Source organism: Cherax quadricarinatus, chromosome 43 (genome assembly GCF_038502225.1).
Source record: "Cherax quadricarinatus isolate ZL_2023a chromosome 43, ASM3850222v1, whole genome shotgun sequence".
Classification (NCBI taxonomy): Eukaryota; Metazoa; Arthropoda; class Malacostraca; order Decapoda; family Parastacidae; genus Cherax; species Cherax quadricarinatus.
In genome coordinates, this window is record NC_091334.1 from 22,386,661 (window position 1) to 22,412,679 (window position 26,019).

General features: G+C 44.1%; 1 protein-coding gene and 1 long non-coding RNA gene across 9 annotated transcripts in view; one reads left to right on the forward strand and one right to left on the reverse strand.

The window, feature by feature from the left end:
* LOC128686390 (protein similar) overlaps nucleotides 1-26,019 on the forward strand; it is a 688,895-nt gene that overhangs the window by 638,849 nt on the left and 24,027 nt on the right. For 6 of the 8 annotated variants that reach the window (XR_011393121.1, XM_070093685.1, XM_070093687.1 and 3 more), the window contains one exon: nucleotides 16,941-17,485. Coding sequence is in view for 7 of the 8 variants with exons in the window: in XM_070093685.1 (XP_069949786.1) it covers nucleotides 16,941-17,485 (545 nt within the window). In the remaining variant the exon portion in view is untranslated. The remainder of the gene's footprint in view (nucleotides 1-16,940; nucleotides 17,486-26,019) is intronic. The other 2 variants (XM_070093688.1, XM_070093684.1) reach the window with 1 other exon arrangement.
* LOC138853929 (uncharacterized) overlaps nucleotides 1-26,019 on the reverse strand; it is a 104,975-nt gene that overhangs the window by 11,142 nt on the left and 67,814 nt on the right. The window lies entirely within an intron of this gene.

Here is a 26,019-nt window from a genome sequence, read left to right on the forward strand (position 1 = left end):
GCTGGAAAATTTAAACCCATGTGTGGTGGCCCAATTGGAAACACGGTCGACTGCATGCTGGAGAGAAACTGTAAGGAGGTGACAGTCAGCGCCTGCACAGGCAATAGCGAAGTCATCAACATAGAGTGATGACCAAATATTTGATGGAAGACTAGAGGCCAAATCATTAATAGCAAGGAGAAAAAGTGTTGTGCTCAGAACACATCCCTGGGGGACACCTTCAGCTTGGACAAAGTCCGGGGAGAGCACATTATTAACCCGAACACGGAAATGCCTGTCAGTTAAAAAGTTCTTAAGGAAGGATGGTAGATTGCCTCGAAGGCCTAAGGAGTGGACTTGGGCTAAAATATTATACCTCCAAGTTGTGTCATATGCCTTCTCAAGGTCAAAAAATATGGCAATAACTGAGTGGTTATTCGCAAAGGCATTACGAACATACGTATCCAAGCGCAGTAAGGGGTCTATGGTAGAACGTCCCTTACGAAAGCCATATTGACGAGTGGAGAGACTGTTGTGTGTCTCTAAATACCACACTAAACGTCTATTTACTAGACGTTCCATTACTTTGCAAACTGCACTGGTAAGAGCAATGGGACGATAGTGGGAGGTTTCATGTCCCGTAGTGCCTGGTTTGCGGAAAGGGAGAACAATGGCGGATTTCCACAGCTGTGGAAGAACTCCTTGTGACCAAATAAGATTGTAAAGGCGTAATAGGACTGCAAGGGCTGACTGATGTAAATGTTGTAGCATACGAATATGAATGTCGTCGGGCCCAGCTGCCGATGATCGACAAGCTGAGAGTGTTGCCTCCAGTTCTTGAAGTGTAAAAGGCACATTATACTGTTCTTCTCTGAGAGAAGAAAAGTCCAAGGGTGCTAACTCTCTGGCAGACTTTGAGGAAAGAAATGAGGGGCATAGATGGAGTCCCTGAGAAATACGGACCAGATGATTGCCAATTTCATTGGCAACATCTAGTGGGTTTGCTATATCAACACCGGCAACTCGCAGAACAGGAGCCGGGTCAGGAGAATATTTACCACTCAGTTTTCGTACTTTTTTCCAGACTGCACTCATAGAGGTAGCAGAGGTGATGGTGGAGACATAATCTCGCCAGCAAGTGCGTTTAGCGTCACGGATGACACGGCGAGCGATCGCACGCTTCTGTTTAAAATCAAGGAGTCGCTCTGTGGTTCTATTGTACCGGTACCTGCCCCATGCAGCGCGTTTCAAACGTACTGCACGAGCACAAGCAGGAGACCACCAAGGCACGCATTTCTGAGAATGCCTGCCCGAAGTTTGGGGTATAGAATGAGAAGCTGCGGTGAAAACGGAGGACGAGAAGAGGTGTAAAAGCTCATCGATGGAGGACGAAGAAGGAACCTCTTTAAAAACAGTCAGGTGTGAGTAAAGGTTCCAATTTGCCCGATTAAATTGCCAGCGTGGGGTGCGAAGAGGTGGCGAATATGAAGGGGAAGAAAGAATGATTGGGAAATGATCACTGTCATGTAAGTCCGGGAGAACAGACCAAGTAAAGTCTAATGCGGCGGAGGAAGAGCAAACTGAGAGATCGATGCAAGAGAGAGTATGAGTCCGAGGATCAAAATGGGTGTGAGTACCTGTATTTAAAACATGGAGGGGGTGGGTGGCAAGAAAAGCCTCTAACTGAATTCCACGGGAATCACAGTGAGACCCTCCCCAGAGGAAATGGTGGGCATTAAAATCACCAAGTAACAGAATCGGTGGCGGTAATGACGAAACAAGGAAGGCAAAATCTGGAATAGATAATGCCCGAGAAGGAGAGAGATATAAAGAACAGAGCGTATACCACCTATGTAAGTGGATACGGGCTGCTGTGTAATGCAGCGAAGTATGAATAAATAGTTGATGGTACGGAATATCAGTGCGGAGAAGAAGGGCACTTTCATTAAAGGTCCCATCAGGAAAAGGATCTGAAGAATACAACAAATTATAGCCTGAGATGTGAGAAATAACAGCAGAGTGTAATTTTGGTTCCTGTAAGCAAACACCAACAGGGGCAAACTGGGAGAGTAACATCTGAAGCTCACCCCGATTACCCCTGAGGCCGCGTATATTCCACTGTAAAAAGGCCATGATTGGCAATGATAAAGATACTTGAAATCCGCAGGTAAGGGTTCCTACGGACTAGAAGGGTTAGAAAAGTCCACATGCGGAGGCAGTGGAAAATGTTCAAGCAGCGAAGGAACGGTGCGCTGTGAAGAAAGGAGTTGCGCAGATGGAGCAGAGGAGAGAGAAAGAGCGGAAGGTGGATCAGTGTCCATTGATGGTTTGGTCTCTGCAATATATTCAGAGATTGCTTCAAGTGTTTCGGAATTCAGAGATGTCGTATGGGAGACAATATTGGGAATGGTAGGGGGAGGATGAGTAAAGATTGGAACTGTATTGGACTGTACCAAGGTAGGGGGGGGCAAAAGGGTGGAGGGAACTGGAGAAGCGTGGCAGGGGACAGAAGAGACAGGAACCTGGGAGGTGGCAGAAGAGGAAGAAACTTGGGAGGGAACAGGGGAGGAAGGTACATTACGAGGAGGAGGGTGAACCTCTGCACTTGTAACCGAGCCAGTGAGAGGGGAAGAACTAGGGACAGAGACAGGGAGGGTAAAATGAGGAGGTGGAAGATGGGTAGGAGGTGTTACCGGACCTTTTTTTGACTTTTGAGAAGTAGAGGGACGATTGGGAAGAGGTGTCGTACGAGGTCTCGTCGATACTGAGGCTTGTAAGAGAGAACTCGAAGAAGCGAGATTAGACTGAGGCGTTGAAGTAGGGACGTCTGAGCCGAGGACAGCAAAAGGATTAGATACAGGAGTGATTATGGGAGAGGTAACCACAGAGGTGGGTGTAGAAGATGGGATACCAGAAGTGGGGGGACGTTTTGAAACACGGGAATAAGAAACACGTGGGAGTCTCCCTTGGAGGCGGAGATGAGAAACTGCCATGGCATAAGGGAGACCTTCTGTCTCTTTGAGGTAACGGATTTCCCGCTCGTTTAAATAGACCTGACAACGGCGAGAGTACGAAGGGTGAGCCTCATGACAGTTAAGGCAAGAGGGAGATCGATTGCAAGACGTATTAGAATGGTCATCGGCACCACAGACTGGGCATTCGGCGATAGATCTGCAATATTTCGCTGGATGGCCAAATCGCCAGCAATTTCTACACTGTTGTGGTGTAGGGATCACCTTTCGAACTTGTAACCGATGTCCTGCTATATAAACGGAGGATGGGAGTTCTCGGCTGTCAAAAGTTAAACGAGCCACATTGCTAGGGTATCGTCTCCGCCCACGGGCAGGAAGAACGTAAGTGTCTACCTTGAGGATTGGGAGATCTTGGAGTTCCAGCTGTTCGAGAATGTCGGTGCCACATGTCTGGAAATTTTGTTGAACTATGGTATGGGGCAGAATAACGGTACCACTACAAGAATTGAGGGAATGATGTTTTTCAAGGGTGACAGGAACAGTATCTATATGGGAAAGACGAGAGAGCTCACGAGCCTGGGTAGCATTCTGTACGGTAATGATGCGCGTACCGCTCTTAAGAGCATGAAAAGAAATATCTTTACCAACATGGCGTAGGAGTGCCTTGCCAATACTATGGTCAGAAAGATAGGCAGTAGAGGAAGTTGGTCGTAAAGTGAAGAATTTAGTCCACTGTTCAGTCTGAAACTGAGCGTGGAAAGGTAGTGAAGGACGTGTCAATCGTTTCTGAGAAGAACGAGAAGGTGAAGGTGGAGAAGTATCATCAGCAGGTAATTGTCGTTGACGTTTAGGCGTGGGACCAGAGTTGGTCCGACGTGGAACGGGTCGGCGATTTGAAAATTGCCGCACCGTAGAGGGAGAGGCCGGAAGCATAGTCAGAGGAGAGCGAAGGTCTGATAAATCGAAGGAGTCAGTCGAGGCCTCAGTACCTGAAGCGGGTGAGGAAACAGCACCGGCAATAGGTACAGAGGCATGAGGAATGTCTGAAGAGTGGTCCAAAGACGAGGCGGGGTCAGAACGGGGTGCGGTATCAAGAAGGGGCCCGGGGGTACTAGGTTCATGGACTAGGGCTGCCATGGTTAGGTTACTTCTTTCTTTTTGTTTTTAAGAAAAAAAAAGAAAGAAGAAAAGAAAATAAAAACAAAAAAAAGAAAAAAAAAAGGGGGGACCGGGGAGGGATAGTTCCTAGGAGGAATGAAAGGGCCAGAAATCTCCCTCCGCGCCCAAGAGGACTCGACACCGCTAGTAGCGCAGATGCAGCATGGAACCCGTGCCATACCCTACCCTTCATGCCAGTAAACCAGCAATCTGGGATAGCAACCTCACATCTGCCGAGCTACCTCGGTGGACAAAAGAGAGGGCGGCCGGATATCCGCCACAAAGCATACCTCCTTCAGCCACCACCCCCGGAATCCGAAAGGTGGCTTCCAGAGATACACCCGTCGCCCAAAAGACACCCAAAGCTACTCCGGGATACCGGAGAGGGATCGGGACATCCCTAGGCAATCCAGATTCCACGGCAAACTACGCCACCGCCAAGAAACCTCAACGGAATGGGATGGACCCCGGTGTCCTTTCCCCTACCTAGGAACTAGCGCGCCTGTGGGAGAAATCACGAAGGCTAAAAAGAGGAAGGGCAAAAGGGAGGGGTGAGGAGGAGGAGGAGGAATGGAAAAAGGGGAGGATGGGGAGGATGGGATAGGGGAGGGGAGAATAGGGGGTAATTAGGTTCGGTCTGAGGAAGAAGACCGACAGGGCTAATTCCTCAGACCAAGAGCCTCTTCACCACGCCAAGGAGCCCCCCTTGAAGAGGGGTATTTAGAGAAGATGGAACAGAGTAGGATGATCAAGAGGGCATAATTTAGGGATGGAAGGAGAGAGGTGTTGGGGCTGTCTCTGGAAGAGTTAGGAGAAGAGGTTAAGGGATATTTTAAGTCCTAAGGGCTTGAGCATGTTAGAGCAGTCATTGCTATTGTATTCATTGAGGAGCTCTAAACTGTACTGGTCATATAGCACTTTGAGGAATATGAGGCATTCAGTTTCAGTCCATTTCCTGGGATCAAGAGCCCCCTCACCAGCATCAATGAGCCTCACTTTAGGGTACATCAGAGGAGTCAAATGATTTTTTATGGCTTGACATTGTTAGGAAATCAATTTGCTGGACTTGAGTCCTGGAGGTGAAAAGTTTGGTGCCTGCACTCTTAGGACAGGGTAATGTTGTGGGTCAGAGGGTCATTTGTACTGTGATGTCTGCACACTTCTAGCAAGACAGCTAGGGAATGAGTGATGTGTTTCCTTTTTGATTTTGGGTTACCCTACCTCAGTGGGAGATGGTTTGTGATATAGCTGCAACTGGTTTTGAGGCTTACTACTCCTGCAGTGTGGTTTATCTGGTGCTTGCTTGGTCAGCCAGGTTGTTGTTGCTGGCCCACATATCCATCACAGCCTGGATGATCTGACACTTGGCAGAGGTACTTGTCAGGTTTCCTCTTGAAGACTTCTACACTTGTTCCAGCAGTGTTTCTAATATATTTGGGTACTGTGTTGAATAGTCCTCTTCAAGGGGGGCCCCTTGGCGTGGTGAAGAGGCTCTTGGTCTGAGGAATTAGCCCTGTCGGTCTTCTTCCTCAGACCGAACCTAATTACCCCCCATTCTCCCCTCCCCTATCCCATCCTCCCCTTTTTCCATTCCTCCTCCTCCCCCCCCCCCTTTTGCCCTTCCTCTTTTTGGCCTTTGGGATTTCTCCCACAGGCGCGCTAGTTCCTAGGTAGGGGAAAGGACACCGGGGTCCATCCCATTCCGTTGAGGTTCTTGGCGGTAGCGTAGTTTGCCGTGGAATCTGGATTGCCTGGGGATGTCCCGATCCCTCTCCGGTATCCCGGAGTAGCTTTGGGCGTCTTTCGGGCGACGGGTGTATCTCTGGAAGCCACCTTTCGGATTCCGGGGGTGGTGGCCGAAGGAGGTATGCTTTGTGGCGGATATCCGGCCGCCCTCTCTTTTGTCCACCTAGGTAGCTCGGCAGATGTGAGGTTGCTATCCCGGATTGCTGGTTTACTGGCATGAAGGGTAGGGTATGGCATGGGTTCCATGCTGCATCTGCGCTACTAGCGGTGCTGAGGTCCTCTTGGGCACGGAGGGAGATTTCCGGCCCTTTCATTCCTCCTGGGAACTATTCCTCCCCGCTCCCCCCTTTTTTTATTCTTTTTTTATTTTTATTTTCTTTTCTTCTTTCTTTTTTTTTTCTTAAAAACAAAAAGCAAAGGAGTAACCTAACCATGGCAGCCCTAGTCCATGAAACCACTACCCCCGGGCCCCTTCTTGATACCGCACCCCATTCTGACCCTGCCTTGTGTTTAGACCACTCTTCGGACACTCCTGATGCCCCTGTACCTCTTGCTGGTGCTGTTTCCTCACCCGCTTCAGGTACCGGGGCTTCGACTGACTCCTTCGATTTGTCTTGACTATGCTTCCGGCTTCTCCCTCTACGGTACGGCAATTTTCGAATCGCCCGCCCAATTCACGCCGGACCAACTCCGGTCCTACTCCTAAACGGCAACGTTAATCTCCTGATGATGCTCCTTCGTTACCTTCCCATTCTACCGGAAAAGACCGACACGTCAAGCACTCCCTCTCCACGCTCAGTTTCGGACCACACAATGGACTAAATTCTTTACTTTAAGACCGACTTCTTCTTCTGCCTACCTTTCTGACCATAGTATTGGCAAAGCGCTCCTGCGTCATGTTGGTAGAGATATTTCATTTCATGCTCTCAAGAGCGGTACGCGCATCGTCACTGTCCAGAATGCTACCCAAGCTCATGATCTTTCTCTCCTTTCGAATATCGATACTACTCCTATCACTATTGAAAAAATCTTTCTCTCAATTCTTGTAGTGGTACTGTCATTCTGCCCCATACCATAGTCCAACAGAATTTCCAGTCATGTGGCAATGACATTTCTGAACAGCTGGAACTCCAGGATCTCCCAATCCTCAAAGTAGACACTTATGTCCTTCCTGCCCGGGGGCGGAGACGTTACCCTTGCAATGTGGCTCGTTTAACTTTTGACAGCCGAGAACTCCCGTCCTCTGTATATGTCGCGGGACATCGGTTGCAAGTTCGAAAGGTGATACCTACACCACAACAATGTAGAAATTGCTGGCGTTTTGGTCACCCAGCGAAATATTGCAGATCTATGGCCGAATGCCCAGTCTGTGGTGCCGACGACCATTCTAATACATCTTGCAGTCAACCTCCATCTTGCCTTAATTGTAATGAAGCTCACCCTTCGTACTCCCGCCGTTGCCAGGTCTACTTAAATGAACATGAAATCCGTTGCCTCAAAGAGGCAGAAGGTCTCCCTTATGCTATGGCAGTTACTCATCTCCGCCTCCAAGGGAGACTACCCCGTGTTTCTTATTCTCGTTTTTCCAAACATCCCCCCACTTCTGGGGTCCCATCTTCTGCAGCCTCCTCTGTTGTTACCCCTCCCATAGCCACTCCGGCATCTAATCCTTTTGCTGTCCTTGGCTCTGACGTCCCGACTACAACTCAGTCTGTTCTCACATCTTCGCATCCTTCCTCACAAGCCCCAGTATCGACAAGACCTCGTACGACACCTAATACCAATCGCCCCTCTACTTCTCAGAAGTCCAAAAAATCCACATTGCTCAAATCTTCTTTGCCCCTTCCTTCCCTTCTTCCACCTCCACACTTTACCTTTCCAGTCTCTGTACCTAGTTCTTCCCCTCTCTCTGGCTCTATTACAAGTGTGGAGATTCACCCTCCTCCTCGTACTATGCCTTCCACCCCCGTCCCCTCCCAAGTTTCTCCCTCTTCTGCCACCTCCCAGGTTTCTGCCTCTTCTGTCCCCCCCCACACTTCATCTCCAGTCTCTTACACTCTTCTCTCCCCCTCTACTTTGGTACAGTCCATTACTGTCCCAATCTTTACTCACCCTCCTCCTTCTATCTCCAATATGGTCTCCCATACATCTTTGAATTCAGAAACACTTGAAGCCATTTCAGAATATATTGCAGAGACTAAACCTTCAATGGACATTGATTCACTTCCTGTTCCTTCTCTTCCCTCTCCTCCATCTTCACAACCCCATTCTTCGCAACGCTCCGTTCCTTCGCTACTTGAACGTCTTCCAATGCCACCACACGTTGACTTTTCTAACCCCTCTAGTCCGTAGGTGCCTTTACCTACAGATTCCTGGTATTTTCTTCATTGCCAATCATGGCTTATTTACAGTGGAATATCCGCGGCCTCAGGGGTAATCGGGGTGAGCTTCAGATGTTGCTTTCCAGGTTTTCCCCTGTTGGTGCTTGCTTACAAGAACCAAAATTACACTCGGCTGTCTTCCAACCTATCTCAGGCTATAATTTATTGTATTCTTCGGATCCTTTCTCAGATGGGACCTTTAATGAAAGTGCCCTTCTTCTACGCAATGATATTCCGTACTGTCAACTATTTGTCCATACCTCGCTGCATTACACTGCAGCCCGTATCCACTTGAATAAGTGGTTTACAATATGTTCTTTACATCTCTCTCCTTCTCGAGCATTTTCTATCCCAGACTTTGCCTTTCGTAATGGCTCGTAGTGGTCAGTGGTCAGTCGTCACGTGAGGTCACAGACCCTGAGCTGCTTTGGGGATTAGCGTGGACGGTTGCAAAGCATGGCTTGCTTCTGCAGTGTTTTAAAAATTGAGGTTGGAGAGTTGAAGGAGGTGGTCTTGCTTCTCCAGGAGGAGATTAGGAAGCTGAAGGTCCACCTCAATGGGTCTGGGAGAGAGTGTGAGGTGGCTGGAGTTGTGGGGAATGAGGCTTCTAGCAGTGAGGTGCAGTCTGTCTCTCGCTGTGAGGAGGCTGTAGTTGGGGAGGTAGCAACGGCTACCAGCAGTGAGGTGCAGCCCAGCACCTGCTACAAGTGGCGAGTGGTTCACAGTAATGGGAGGCGCATCAGAGTAAGGAAAGTTAAGAGTGAAGATCTGAAGGTAGGAAATCGCTTCTCTGTTCTTCAGGATAAATGTACTTCAGTGGCCAGTGAAGGTAAGGGTACTACTGCCCCTGCTAATGGAGGTAAGCGCATTCTTGTGGTTGGTGACTCTCAGGTAAGATATATTGACCATGCTTTTTGTAATAGGAATAAGAAGATGAGAGATAGTGTGTGCTTCCCTGGAGCTGGTGTTGGGGACATAGTCAACAGGCTGGATAATATCATGTCAGGTAATGGGAACAAGCCCATTATCTGTCTCAGTGCTGGTGGAAATGATATTGGGAAGGGTAGGAGAGAAGAGCTGCTAGGTAAGTACAGGTCAGCTATAGATTTCATTAAGTCTAAGGGAGGGATCCCAATCATATGTAGCATCTTGCCTAGAAGGGAAGTAGGAAATGAATGGTTGTCTAGGGCAATTGGTGTAAATTGCTGGCTAGACAGATACTGCAAGGAACTTTCAATCCCATTCATTGACAACTGGAACAACTTTTATGGCAAACATGATATGTATGCAAGGGATGGGGTACATCTCTCTGGGGCAGGGGTGGTAGCACTTGCAGACACGATTGAGAAGGCCATTGGTGAAATGCCTATGATTTTAAACTGATGGAAGATAGAGGTATGGGTGTGTGTGGGAAACAAGCAGGTTGCAACACTAGGGTTGGAGACAGTAAATGTATAAAAGGCATTCAGCATGAAGTTATAAATAAAGACAATAGATCAGGTCAGCAAACAAAGGGGGACAGCAGAGGGCAGCAAGGGACTAGCTCCCTTAAGGTTTACTATACTAATAGCAGGAGTGTAAGAAATAAGATAGATGAGCTAAGATTAATTGCAAGTGCAGGAAACATAGATATTATTGCTATAACAGAGACCTGGCTCAATCTGAAAGATAGAGAGATGCCCTCTGAATGTCACATACAAGGCTATAAATTATTCCACACTGACAGGGTCAACAGGAAAGGTGGTGGAGTAGCGATGTATGTCAGAGACAATTTAAATTGTTGTGTTAGACAAGATATTAAATTAGAAGCGTCAGCCACTGAATCTGGTTACAGCTTCTCGAGGGCCGAGAAAAACTAATTTTGGGTGTGATTTACAGGGCCCCAAATCTTGATAGGGAGTGCAGTAAACTTCTATGGGACGAAATTCGTAAGGCATCTACATATGAAAATGTTGTGCTAATGGGAGATTTCAACTATAGACAGATTGACTGGAGCAATTTGACAGGAAATTTAGAGTCAGGTGAATTTCTTGATACGATCCAGGATTGTTTTTTAAAACAGTTTGTGACAGAGCCAACTAGGGGAAATAACCTCCTTGACTTGGTTCTTGCCAGTAGGGAAACACTAATTAATAATCTTGAGGTTAATGATGAGCTTGGGGAAAGTGATCACAAATCACTCAGTTTTAATATATCATGGAATTCCCCTAATAATGGCAATCAAGTCTCCGTCCCTGACTTTCGCTTGGCTGATTTCATAGGACTGAAAAATTACTTAGGTGGGCTGAACTGGAATGACCTGACTAAGGGTCAGGTAGGTGGTGATGGTTGCCGATATGATGCTTTCCAGGGCATAGTTCTAGCTGCTCAGTCAAATTATGTTCCAAATAGGGAAATCAGATCAAACAAAAATGATCCTAAATGGATGAACAATAGATTAAAATATCTGATTGGTCAAAAGAGAGGCATATATAGGTAAATCAAAAGAGGAGAGGGGCAATTAAGAAATCGATATATTCAGTTAAAGAGAGAAATAAAAAAGGAAATTAGAAAAGCAAAAAGAGATTATGAGGTTAAAGTTACAAGAGAATCGAAGACTAACCCAAAAGGATTCTTTCAGGTATACAGAAGTAAGATCAGGGACAAGATAGGCCCACTCAAAAGTTCCTCGGGTCAGCTCACTGACAGTGATAAGGAAATGTGTAGAATTTTTAACACATACTTCCTCTCAGTTTTTACACAGGAGGATACCAGCGATATTCCAGTAATGATAAATTATGTAGAACAGGACGATAATAAACTGTGCACGATTAGGGTCACAAGTGACATGGTCCTTAGGCAAATAGATAAATTAAAACCTAACAAATCCCCAGGCCCTGATGAACTGTATGCAAGGGTTCTAAAGGAATGTAAAGAGGAGCTTAGCACACCTTTGGCTAATCTTTTCAACATATCACTACAAACTGGCATGGTGCCAGATAAGTGGAAAATGACAAATGTGATACCTATTTTCAAAACAGGTGACAGGTCCTTAGCTTCGAACTATAGACCAATAAGCCTAACCTCCATAGTGGGAAAATTTATGGAATCAATAATTGCCGAGGCAGTTCGTAGCCACCTTGAAAAGCATAAATTAATCAATGAATCTCAGCATGGTTTTACAAAGGGGCGTTCCTGCCTTACGAATTTATTAACTTTTTTCACTAAGGTATTTGAGGAGGTAGATCATGGTAATGAATATGATATTGTGTATATGGACTTCAGTAAGGCCTTTGACAGGGTCCCACATCAGAGACTATTGAGGAAAATTAAAGCACATGGAATAGGAGGAGAAATTTTTTCCTGGATAGAGGCATGGTTGACAAATAGGCAGCAGAGAGTTTGCATAAATGGGGAGAAATCAGAGTGGGGAAGCGTTATGAGCGGTGTTCCACAGGGGTCAGTGTTGGGCCCCCTGCTGTTCACAATCTACATAAACGACATAGATGAGAGCATAAAGAGCGACATCGGCAAGTTTGCCGATGACACCAAAATAGGCCGTCGAATTCATTCTGACGAGGACATTCGAGCACTCCGGGAAGATTTGAATAGACTGATGCAGTGGTCGGAGAAGTGGCAGATGCAGTTTAATATAGACAAATGCAAAGTTCTAAATGTTGGACAGGACAATAACCATGCCACATATAAACTAAATAATGTAGATCTTAATATTACGGATTGCGAAAAAGATTTAGGAGTTCTGGTTAGCAGTAATCTGAAACCAAGACAACAGTGCATAAGTGTTCACAATAAAGCTAATAGAATCCTTGGCTTCATATCAAGAAGCATAAATAATAGGAGTCTTCAGGTTGTTCTTCAACTCTATACATCCTTGGTTAGGCCTCATTTAGATTATGCTGCACAGTTTTGGTCACCGTTTTACAGGATGGATATAAATTCTCTGGAAAATGTACAAAGGAGGATGACAAAGTTGATCCCATGTATCAGAAACCTTCCCTATGAGGATAGACTAAGGGTCCTGAATCTGCACTCTCTAGAAAGACGTAGAATTAGGGGGGATATGATTGAGGTGTATAAATGGAAGACAGGAATAAATAAAGGGGATGTAAATAGTGTGCTGAAAATATCTAGCCTAGACAGGACTCGCAGCAATGACTCAAGAAATCGTAATGACACGATTGCAAATAAACCATACCCCCGGCCGGGATTGAACCTGCGGTCATAGAGTCTCAAAACTCCAGCCCGTCGCGTTAGCCACTAGACCAGCTAGCCACAATAAGATTCATCCAACTAGGCATATTTCTACACCATAGGAAAGTTAGCACAGGCACCTCTGTGACCACAAATGCAAGTTTTTACAGACGAATCTCCAGCTAGCGTGGCCGTGACGAACTCTAGCTCAAGTCCCTTCACTGCCATCAACATGACTCAAGAAATCGTAATGACACGATTGCAAATAAACCATGGCTAACGTGACGGGCTGTTGTTTTGAGACTATGACCGCGGGTTCAGTCCCGGCCGGGGGTATGGTTTTTTTTCGCAGCAATGGTTTTAAGTTGGAAAAATTCAGATTCAGGAAGGATATAGGAAAGTACTGGTTTGGTAATAGAGTTGTGGATGAGTGGAACAAACTCCCGAGTACAGTTATAGAGGCCAGAACGTTGTGTAGCTTTAAAAATAGGTTGGATAAATACATGAGTGGATGTGGGTGGGTGTGAGTTGGACCTGATAGCTTGTGCTACCAGGTCGGTTGCCGTGTTCCTCCCTTAAGTCAATGTGACCTGACCTGACTAGGTTGGGTGCATTGGCTTAAGCCGGTAGGAGACTTGGACCTGCCTTGCATGGGCCAGTAGGCCTTCTGCAGTGTTCCTTCGTTCTTATGTTCTTTCTTGTTTCATCCTTACCACCACCACTTCTGTTACTTGGTGATTTTAATGCCCACCATTTCCTCTGGGGGGGGGTCTCATTGTGACTCACGTGGCATTCAGTTGGAGGCTTTTCTCGCCTCTCACCCCCTCCATGTTTTAAATACGGGTACTCCCACCCATTTTGATCCTCGTACTCGTACTCTCTCTTGCATCGATCTATCAGTCTGCTCTTCCTCCACTGCACTAGACTTCACCTGGTCTGTTCTACCGGACTTACATGACAGCGATCATTTTCCGATTATTCTTACTTCTCCTTCCTATTCACCACCTTTCCGTAGCCCTTGCTGGCAATTTGATCGGGCAAATTGGGATCTTTACTCACACCTCACTGCTTTTAGTGAGGTTCCTTCTTCATCCTCCATCGATGAGCTCCTACACATCTTCTCGACGTCAGTTTATACAGCAGCTTCTCATTCTATACCCCAAACCTCAGGCAGGCATTCTCAGAAGTGCGTGCCTTGGTGGTCTCCTGTTTGTGCTTGTGCAGTACGTTTGAAACGTGCTGCATGGGGCAGGTACCGGTACAATAGAACTGCTGAGAGACTTCTTGATTTTAAGCAGAAGCGTGCGATCGCTCGCCGTGTCATCCGTGAAGCTAAATGCACTTGTTGGCGAGACTATGTTTCCACCATCACGTCTGCTTCTTCTATGAGTGCAGTCTGGAAAAAAGTGAGGAAATTGAGTGGTAAATACTCTCCTGACCCGGCTCCTGTTCTACGGGTCGCTGGTGTTGACGTAGCAAACCCTCTCGACGTTGCCATTGAACTTGGCACACATCTGGTCCGTATTTCCCAAGGGATCCATCTATGCCCCTCGTTTCTTTCCTCAAAGTCTGCCAGAGAGTTAGTACCCTTGGACTTTTCTTCTCTCAGAGAAGAACAGTATAATGTGCCTTTTACACTTCAAGAACTGGAGGCAACGCTCTCAGCTTGCCGATCATCGGCAGCTGGGCCTGACGACATTCATATTCGTATGTTACAACATTTACATCGGTCAGCCCTTGTAGTCCTCTTACACCTCTTCAATCTTATTTGGGCACAAGGAGTTCTTCCCCAGCTGTGGAAATCTGCCATTGTTCTCCCTTTCCGCAAACCGGGTACTACAGGACATGATGCCTCCCACTATCGCCCCATCGCTCTTACTAGTGCAGTTTGCAAAGTGATGGAATGTCTCTCCGCTAGTCAATATGGCTTTCGTAAGGGTCGTTCTACCATAGACCCCTTACTACGCTTGGATATGTATGTTCGTAATGCCATTGCGAATAATCACTGTTATTGCCATATTTTTTGACCATGAGAAGGCATATGACACAACTTGGAGGTATAATATTTTGGCCCAGGCCCATTCCTTAGGCCTCCGAGGCAATCTACCATCCTTCCTTAAGAACTTTTTAACTGACAGACATTTCCATGTTCGAGTCAATAATGTTCTTTCCCTGGACTTCGTCCAAGCTGAAGGTGTCCCTCAGGGATGTGTTCTAAGCACAACACTTTTTCTCCTTGCTATAAATGATTTGGCCTCTGTTCTTCCACCCAATATTTGGTCATCACTCTATGTTGATGACTTCGCTATTGCTTGTGCAGGCGCTGACTGTCATCTTATTGCAGTTTCTCTCCAGCATGCGGTCGACCGTGTTTCCACTTGGGCCACCACGCATGGATTTAAATTTTCAAGTACCAAAACTCACCAAATTACTTTCACTAGACGCTCTGTTATCTCCGATCATCCTTTGTATCTCTATGGCTCCCGTATCCCTGAACGTGATACAGTCAGGTTTCTAGGCCTTCTCTTTGACTGTCGGTTATCCTGGAAACCTCACATTACCTCTCTGAAGGCAACTTGTCACAGCCGGCTAAACCTTCTTAAAACCCTTGCTCATCTTTCCTGGGGAGCTGATCGTCGAACTCTGCTTCGCCTACATTCAGCCCTCGTTTTATCGAAACTCAATTATGGTGACCAGATTTATTCTGCGGCCTCTCCTGCTACTCTCTCTAGCCTTAACTCTATCCATCACCAAGGATTACGTTTGTGCCTTGGTGCTTTTTGCTCTTCCCCTGTTGAGAGCCTCTATACAGAAGCGAATGTTCCATCCTTGTCTGATCGCCGTGATGCCCATTGCCTTCGCTACTATGTACGCTCTCACGATCTACACAATCCTTCCATTTATAGAATGGTCACCGATATTAGTAGACATTCTTTATTCGTTCGCCGCCCCTGTTTGCTCCGTCCCTTTTCTCTTCGCCTACATTCACTCTTGTCTTCCCTTCAGTTACCACCTTTATATGTTCATGTAGCATCTCACTTTTCCCTACCCCCCTGGGAAGTTCCAGCTGTTCGGGTCTGTTCTTTCTCACTCCCTTGCTCGAAAGCTCAACTGCCTACGGTGGCTTCCCGCTCTCTTTTTCTTGATCACTTCCACTCCCATTCTCATGCCACCGCTGTGTACACAGATGGTTCTAAGTCTTCAGACGGCGTCAGATTCGCAGCAGTGTTTCTGGACAGCGTCGTGCGGGGACATTTACTATCTTCAGCTAGCATTTTTACTGCTGAACTGTATGCCATTCTTGCAGCACTTATTCGTATTGCATCTATGCCTGTGTCATCATTTGTAGTAGTCTCAGACTCCCTTAGTGCTCTACAGGCTATACGAAAATTTGATACATCTCATCCCCTAGTTCTCCGTATCCAACTTTGGCTACACCGTATCTCTACCAAACATAAAGATATTGTTTTTTGTTGGGTCCCTGGTCATGTCGACGTACAGGGCAATGAACAGGCAGACACTGCTGCGCGGTCAGCAGTACATGACCTACCAATTTCCTATCGAGGTGTTCCATTTCTGGACTATTTTGCTGCAATAGCTACCCACCTTCGCACCCGTTGGCAACAATGTTGGTCAACTCTGCTCAGTAACAAACTTCATTCTATTAAACCGAGCATAGGTTACTGGCCGTCTTCTTGTCATCAGTGCCGAGGTTGGGAGACCACTCTCTCCCGCCTTCACATTGGTCACAGTCGTCTTACTCATGGGTATCTCATGGAGAGGCACCCTGTTCCTCTCTGTGAGCAGTGTCAAGTTCCAGTATCGATTAGCCACATTCTGTTAGACTGCCCTCTCTAACAACGAGCACGCAAAATTTACCTCCATCGTCTTCGTTCTACTACTCTCTCTTTACCTTCCCTTCTTGCTGATGGACCCTCCTTTAATCCTGACTCTCTCATTGACTTCTTGACAACAACAGATTTACTCCACAAACTCTGATGATACTTTTCGCACTCCCCTCAGCCCTTTCTAGTTCTGTCTCTTGCTGCCCTTTACCCTTTCACCATCCACTGCCCCGCTGTTATCCGTAACCTATTACTCATCCATCTCCCTTTTGCCACCTGATGCCCTCGCTTCCTTCCTGCCCTGCAGCACTGTATAGTCCTTGTGGCTTAGCGCTTCTTTTTGATTATAATAAATAATAATGTGTTGAATAGTCTGGGACCACAGATATTGACATAGGGTTCTCATATTGTGCCCCTGCTTTTCACTGGGTTTATTTTACACTTCCATATCTCTCTCCAGTACATATGGTAGTGTGTAGGTTTGGAACCAGACCCTCAAGTATCTTCCATGTGTACATTATCATGTCTGTCTGTCTCTCTTCCTCTGCTCCATAGAGTACATATTCAGAGCCTTTGTGGGTTCCCAGTAAATGAGTTCTAACTGTTCCAGCTATCTAAAAACCTAATTGCAATTTAAAAGTGTTATATTATTTTATTTTTCTTGACAGACGATTTGGATGGATCACCAAGTAGTACGTCATTACTTGATCCTCCGCCTGTAATGGTACTGGAGACAGTTGATCCTCCACCGCCTTTACTCACAGTTGATACTCACTTAGTGTCAGTGCCTATCAAGCGGGGACACTCGCCAAATTCATCTCCCCTCCTCAACCATAAAAAACTCTGTTCACCAACTTGCCAACGACAACATCTAAACTCGCAACAGCAGCATCAGGATGGCTCACTGCATCAACAACTGCAATCTGGAGGTTTGCGCCTCTTAGAAACTCCCCACGCGCCAACTATGCAGCAGTTACTGATCAGCAAGGAGCCGATCACAGTTCGGGGAGGGCGTCCCGGTGGAGGGATTTCTGCCTCCCAGAATGTCATCACAAATAAGAGCCATTCTGTGCTTCGTAATCTACTGGTGAGTGGACGTGACGAGACTGCTGGCTACTCTGTGTCAGCTCCAGCAAGCCCTGCTGGCACATCTGCAAGCTCCACTACATCCCCTGACCCTCAGACATTAAGTGATGAGGCTAAGGGGAGAAAGGTACAGGGATCACTGCACAATCTTCCAAATTCAAACCTAGTGTTTGTCAGAAGTTGTTTGATTTGATTATTTTTAGAACATTTAGCACATAATAAAACTTTAGTTGGATTTTTTTTTCTTATAATAATTTATATTATGCATTACACAGAGTGCCATAGTTTTCTGCATGTACCTGAAAATTGAAACATTAATTTGAATGTAGGTATTATCTTAAGCATGGACAAAAAGCATGTTACAGTCTCATGTTAAATGAAAGGCACCATAGTGCCTCAGTCAGGACATTATGTTGCCTCAAGTGAATGATGCTAAATGTTCATCAGTTTGTTTAATTCATAAAATATTTGTGTTTATTAGTAAGAGTAGTTGTTATGCTTGCTGAATCTGAAGCTACCTAGTGTTCACTATACAGTAATTACTATACGACTTGGTGCTTGCAGTGTCCCTGTATTTTTTGTGTGTATTTTGCTTCTTAATTTAATTTTTAGCTTTTTTTTTATTAAACCCTTTATTGATATTTTAAATGTTTTGAACATGATATGCCTTTTCATTTGTCAGCAATTTTTTTTACTGCCTAATTTAAAACATTCATGTTTCTTAATTATATTTTTTACATGTGGTTTCAAAACTGATGAGAGATAACAAACACACACAGATAGGCTGTTAGAGATGAGAAATGGGAACACAGATAAGCCATGAGGATGTTAGGAAGTACAGTGGACCCCCGCTTAACGATCACCTCCAAATGCGACCAATTATGTAAGTGTATTTATGTAAGTGCGTTTGTACGTGTATGTTTGGGGGTCTGAAATGGACTAATCTACTTCACAATATTCCTTATGGGAAAAAATTCGGTCAGTACTGGCACCTGAACATACTACTGGAATGAAAAAAGTTCGTTAACCGGGGGTCCACTGTATTTCTCCAGTCCCAGAGTGGTGGAGGAAGGTTCCATATATAATTCTAAAAACAGGTGTAAGACCCATGAGACTACAAGGAAGTGAATCTCAAGAATGGCAAGTTAAGAGGCAGGGCCAGGATCTGAGAATTGACCACTGCATCCACAAATAGGTAGGTAGGGGTGTGTGTACAGAAGCACACACTAATATACAACTCACCACTGAACAGAAGGAAGCTTAGAGCAGAGTATAAGAATAGCACTAAGAACAGTAGAGAAAGCAAGGAGGTTATAAAATAAAGCTACTGATCATAAAGAATTTCAGTCATGAAGATATTAAGAAAATGGAGGCTGGAAAATGGGAAGAGGTAAGTTAACAGAGCCAGCAATGGTGAAGTTAATGTACCAACATGGGAGGTTTGATATTCACTTTTAACGAGGTACATTAAACTCTCCATATAACAGGTTAATAGAGGGAGAGCAGGTGGCTGGTAATGACATTCATGGAGGATAAAGGGAAGAGATTGTCCTGCCACTATAGTAACAGTAACCATCGGACTTTAGCTGTTGTTGCTAAATCAATTGATACAGTAGGTTTTATGTATTTCCCAAGTGTTAGGAGTAAATGGAGACAAATGGTTTTTGGGACCTGATGAGCTGTTGGAGTGAGCAGGGTAATATTTTGCGAAGGGATTCGGGGAACCAGTTAGCCAGACTTGAGTCCTGGAGGTGGGAAGTACAATATGAGCTCTTTTTTTTTTTTAACATGCTGGCCATCTTCTATCAAGGCAGGGTGACCCAGAAAAGGACTTTTACCATCATTTACACAATTACTGTCTTTGCAGAGGCTCACAGATACAACAGTTCAGATGCCACTCCAAATAGTATCCCAAACTCCTCCTTTAAAGTGCAGGAATTGTATTTCGCACCTCCAGGACAGCTAACTTTATACATGTTGATAAATTAGACACATGTGCAACTCTTGGGTATCTTTATTGAGGAAACGTTTTGCCACATAGTGGCTTCATCAGTCCATACAAAGGAGAATCTACATCTACAAACCTGTCAGACACTGCAACTTCTTGGGATCTTAATACTTGGGAATTCTTCGCTTGCCTAATTCTTGGGCACGACCTACTTCCACATTGAACAAATGTGACACCACCTATGACTGCTGCACCTCTCCTGCCAACGGTTTATAAGCTCCTTCTCCGCACGTATGCCGTATTCTATTCAAGATTGATGGACTGACCACATCGACTCAAGGTTGAGGGACTGATTACCTCATTCTCCTCCTGTTCTTCAAGATTCTCCTTTGTATGGACTGATGAAGCCACTATGTGGCAAAACGTTTCCTCAATAAAGATACCCAAGAGTTGCACATGTGTCTAATTTATCAACATGTCGGTTCTCTGAACCATTCATCTACAAACCTGTCAGACACTGCAACTTCTTGGGATCTTAATACTTGGGAATTCTTCGCTTGCCTAATTCTTGGGCACGACCTACTTCCACATTGAACAAATGTGACACCACCTATGACTGCTGCACCTCTCCTGCCAACGGTTTATAAGCTCCTTCTCCGCACGTATGCCATATTCTATTCAAGATTGATGGACTGACCACATCGACTCAAGGTTGAGGGACTGATTACCTCATTCTCCTCCTGTTCTTCAAGTTTCTCCTACGTATGGACTGATGAAGCCACTGTGTGGCGAAACGTTTCCTCAATAAAGATACCCAAGAGTTGCACATGTGTCTAATTTATCAACATGTCGGTTCTCTGAACCATTCATCTACTAACTTTATACATGTATAAAATAGCATACACAAAATATCATGTATTTAGTATTATTATTATAATAAAAAAGAAGCGCTAAGCCACAAGGGCTATACAGCCATGTATTTAGTAGAAAAACTTAATGAGGAAAAATATTTGTAGAAGTACCAGCCACCATCTATAAAGAAGTGGTTAAGATGCTAAAAGAACTGGATATGTCAAAAGCATTGGCCCTGAGAACATATTCCATGGATACTAAGGGAAGAGGTAAACTATTGTGCAAGATCCTCAACAAATTTTGAGTAATGGGACAAGTACTAGATAGCTAGAAGTTAGCTAATGTAATCCCATTATTCAAGAATCGGGGAGACTGAAGCCACTAGCCACTAACTGCAGGCTGGTATCATTGACATAAATCCTTTCCAAAGTAATGGAGAAGTTTGAGAGTATACTGGATCACCTAGAGAGGAGCTTCATTAGTATAAACCAATATAGATTCAGAGGTGCTCATTTCTGTTTGATCAATATGCAGTTCTATCGAGATAAAGCGAGAGAGAGAGACAGACATGGATGGGTAGGTCACATCTTCCTGGACTGAAAAAAAAAGCAGTGACCTGATTCTCCACCAAAGATTGATTCACAAAGCAAACAGGGATGATAAGAGAAGAAGTCATACAGCAGAGTTCCTGAAAGTTAGACACAATTCTGTATAAGAAACAAATCTCATTTAATCCCAAATGTTTGATTCAACCTGAGCAAAGAAACAACACACAAATAATTAAAATATTAACTTTAAAAAGTAAGTACTACTCACCAGAGACAAGTTCATTGTTGAGTACCATGTTAAAGTTATCTTCATTGAAGCCAGCATTAGCACATTTTGGTGGGAGAGAGGAAGTTGGATAAGGGGATGGGAATTACATTAGGTTAAGGAAGAAAAGGAGTTAAGTAAGACTGGTTAAGAAAATGAGAGAATGATACAATGAATGAATTAGTGCAAGGGAGACGAAGGGAAAAATGTTATCCACTTCATCGTCTGAGTAACTTGATGAGTTGACAATGATGCTAGAACATATAGGAATAAAAGTTTTGCTTCTGCTGGATGATAGAGGACATACCATACCACGGGAGGGGATTGAACTCGTGGCGAGTCGTAAAACTCCAGGCCAGTGTGTAAGCCACTGGACCAGCTGGCCACAATCATGTCATTACGATTTCATAAGTCATGATAGAGGGCCTGTGGAGGGTTTCTAATCAAGTAGACGTGTCCTAGATGTAGACAGCTCTTTATTGGCTCTTTCCCCACACACTTTCCCGTAGCACTCATTCAGGATTTCTGTTGCCTCATCACATTGAATCATTTAATACTTGCCACAAACCAACTTGTTTTTCTAGTTTTGCAGTTTTATTGAGCTGTATAAACTTCATTGCCAAGAGGCTTATCATGAGACTCCAGTAAACCTGCAAAGCCTCATTACACCCTACACACCTGTCTATGGCAATCTCCAAGTGTACATATGGAAAAGATGGCTCGAATCTATGAAAATCACTAACACTTTCTGGCCACATCATCTTCCATGCATTGTTCAATGTAGTGACCAACTCTTTCTCAAGCTCCATCACTGATATTGATAGCATTCAGAATATTAAATTTCCTCCAGAATTCTTTGTTGGCTTATTCTATAATTGTAACAAGTTTCATGAAAGCTTTCTTAACAAAGTAACTTGAAAGACTTAATAAAATGCTGAACTATTCTTCTTGCTGGGGGTTTCAAAGGCCACTGACAGCATACACTGAATTGAGCCATTTTCCAATGTTCTGGGAAGAAATATTGTCCAAATCTGGGCGATGTGGTTCCCAATTGAGGCAGGTGGATCCTATTGCCTAAGCCTCAGCAGAACAGGACAAACACCCTCACCCAAGTTCAGTAACCAGCTTCCCATCAAAACTAGTAAATAGCCACAGGGCACTAAAATGCATCTGATGAATATTGCCCCTCCTAATGTGCCCACTGGGCAGAATAAGATAAGGACATGCATCCCTAAGAAAAGGGAAAATTTTTATCACCAATTCTCAGGTGACAAGAAAGTCAGTGTTCTTCAAACTGATCCACTGGTTGAATTAAGGGTGTAGTGTTCTTGGGAAGAAATTCAGATCAAACGTGTTTGGAAGCTTCTCTTACTTTAATGGATGCATTGTTGCAGTATCGGCAAGTAACAGTTTTGTGAGAAAGGATGGTGTCAATACAGTACAGTGGACCCTCGGCTAATGATATTAATTCGTTGCAGAGAGCTCATCTTTAGACAAAATTATCGTTAGCCGAATTAATTTTCCCCATAAGAAATAATGGAAATCCAATTAATTCATTCCAGACAGCCGAAAGTATTAAAAAAAATATTTTTTTTTCCTGAAATATACAATTCCCTACAAAGAAAACAATGAGACATGCACAATAACTATAAATAAATGTTAAAATGACACTTACCTTTATTGAAGAGTATTGATGAGTGATGAGACACTGTTTTTCTTGAACACTCTGGGATTTTCAGAGTGATACATGAGTAAAGGCTTCACTTCGCAATCCCCACTAGCATTACAACAAAACAAGAAAGTTAGCCTGTCTTTCATAGGCTTGTGTCCTGGGAGTAGGTCCAGTTTTGGCATTTTCTTCCAGAACAGGCCTGTTTTGTCACAATTGAATACTTGTTGGGATTGGAATTTTTCAGCTTCGCCATGCCTTATCACACTGTGTATGCCACTACGATTCTTAAATCCCTCAAACCAACCTTTTCTGGCCTTAAATTCACCAATATGAGCACTAGTTCCAGGCATTTTTTTCTTGTTCACCTGAGTGTTAGTCAACTGGTGTGGGTCGCATCCTGGGGGACAAGATTAAGGACCCCAATGAAAATAAGTTAGACAATCCTCAATGACATACTGACTTTCTTGGGTTATCCTGGGTGGCTAACCCTCTGGGGTTGTTTCTCGGTAATTGTTTCTCGTTAAGCCACACCAACAACAGTCTCTCCACATCTTCGACTAGCACAGGTGACGGTGGTGCAGCAGCAGCTGACCCTGGTACAATAGTATTTCGATAGTATTTCTCACCCTTTTTACCACAGGGTTGGCACTAGAAGCTTTCTTTGGGCCCATGGTGGCTTATTTAGCAGTTACAAGCACTAAAAACAATGGAATAATACAAAATGTATCGAATGTATGCATGGAACTGGCCACCCTGGCTTGTAAACAATGACAGCAGGGCAGCTGAGGCGCTCAGGCTGGACGGACAGGTTCGGGACGAATCACGTTGGTCGAGCTAGCCAAGGGTCCACTGTATTTTAAAACGGGACAAAAATATGACATACCAACTGTAAACACTGTGTTTATTACCTTACTTTCTTGTTATTCCATAATATAAGTAATATAAGTAATAATAAGTGAGCAGGGTAATATTTAGTGAAGGGATTCAGGGAAACCGGTTATTTTCATATAGTCGGACTTGAGTCCTGGAAATGGGAAGTACAATGCCTGCACTTTAAAGGAGGGGTTTGGGATATTGGCAGTTTGGAGGGATATGTTGTGTATCTTTATATGTTTATGCTTCTAGACTGTTGTATTCTGAGCACCTCTGCAAAAACAGTGATAATGTGCGAGTGTGGTGAAAGTGTTGAATGATGATGAAAGTATTTTCTTTTTGGGGATTTTCTTTCTTTTTTGGGTCACCCTGCCTCGGTGGGAGACGGCCGACTTGTTGAAAAAAAAAAAAAAAAAAAAAAAAAAAAAAAAAAAAAAAAAAAAAAGTAGATCATCCTTAATATTTTTCAAAGGCTGTAATTTGAAATCTCCACCTGTATTGCCACCTACAAGAAAAGTTAGTTGATCCTTTGCTGGTTTGAATCCTAGAGCCCGCTTCATATCTCAAATGAATGTTCTTGATGACATTTGCATTGAAGATTTGCTGAGGTGTGTAGCATCCATGGTTAATCATTTAAAGCCACATTTAAAGCTACCTTTTCTCCTATGATGAACATTATATTCAGGGAAAACAAACTCGTGTGGGTCACTACAAGAACAAAGGAAGTAGGTGGTGGTGTTGGCAGGAAATGTGCAAAAGAGGTGGTCACAGTTGATGCAGTAAATTAGTATCATTTAAGAAATGGGACCATGAGAGAGGAAAATGAACCGAGTAAGCATTTTAGGGCATTGGCTAAGGCATCTGAATTGATGTCTGCATGCTTTCTGATGAACAGAGGAAACTAGATCAAAAGATATTGAACTAAGTCTGATCTGACAGTTTTCAGTGGCACCAAGTGCCCCTGATGAACACTGTAGAGCCCCACTTATACGGCAGGTTAGGTTCCAGGCTACTGCCGCAAAGCAGACATTGCCGGAAAGTAGAATGCCATTTTTATCCGCATATAAATGCCAGATAAGTTTACACTAACATTTATTAAGTTAGCAGTAGAACTAGGCATTAGAAAAAATAAAAAGTAAAATACACACACAGTACACTCACTATTTACCTCAAAATATTTGTAGTCTTAATGTAGGGCAAAAGGTGACTAGTGTTTATTGTAAGAAGTCAGGTGTGGGTAGGTATGTTAGCCCTCCTGGCCACCCCACCCACACATACTATGATGCTTAAACCGCCCAAGAGTGATTAAATGCATATACAGTACTCTCATTACTTACCTTAAAATATTTATAGTCTTAATGTAGGGCGAGAGGTGAAAAGTATTTGTAGAAAGTCAAGTGTGGGAGGTAGGGTAGCCCGCCTTGCCACCCCACCCACACAGAGTACTATGTAAACAAACTGACAAAGTGTCTGGTTATGGTTCATACATGTTCATACAAACCCCTTACATTGTGTACAAGTTGTCTCCACAGTGATACAGTAGAATAAATAAAGACAACACTTCCATTCTCATGTAATATCATTTTTAGAAAGAATGATACTTTGACAAGGTAGTACACAATAAATAAACAGCAACACTCCCATTCTCATGCAACACACCATTTTTAGAGTGATTGATATTATTAATCATAAAAAAAGTGCTAAACCCACAAGGGTCACGAATAGCTATAGAGTGAAGGCATACGAAAGGAATATTTGACTAGAGAAAACATAATTCTTCGACACTCCTACAAACTGCTTGGTAAACAAATCTCATACATGTCAGTTTTTATACTGTGGGTGTCTGTATCATGTTTATATGTTATGTAGCCTGTATTACACAATTTTGAAAAAATATCATAGATGGATTAATGGAAATGTCTATATTAACATAATATACAACATTTAATGCACCCAAGTCGAGTAGAGAGAATCTTATTACAGTGGACCCCCGCATACCGATTTTAATCCGTGCAAGAGGGCTCATTGGTATGCGAAATAATCGGTATGCGAATGAATTTTCCCCATAAGAAATAATGGAAATCAAATTAATCCGTGCAAGACACCCAAAAGTATGAAAAAAAAAATTTTACCACGTGAAATATACATTTTCCTACACACAAAGAGAAGGATACATGCACAATAGTAGAGTAGTACATGCACAGTATATATTGTGCATGTACTAGTCTACTAAATGAAGAATAAATGACACTTATCTTCATTGAAGATGCAGCAATGACTGATGAGACACTGTCCTGGGAGTGCCTTTTCCTCCTGAGTACTGTAGGTCCTGTTTGGCATTTTCTTCCAGAACAGGCCTTATCACACTGTGTATGTCACTATGATTCTTAAATCTCTCAAACCAACCTTTGCTGGCTTTAAATTCACCAATATGAGCACTAGTTCCAGGCATTTTTCCCTGTTCACCTGGGTGTTAGTCGACTGGTGTGGGTTGCATCCTGGG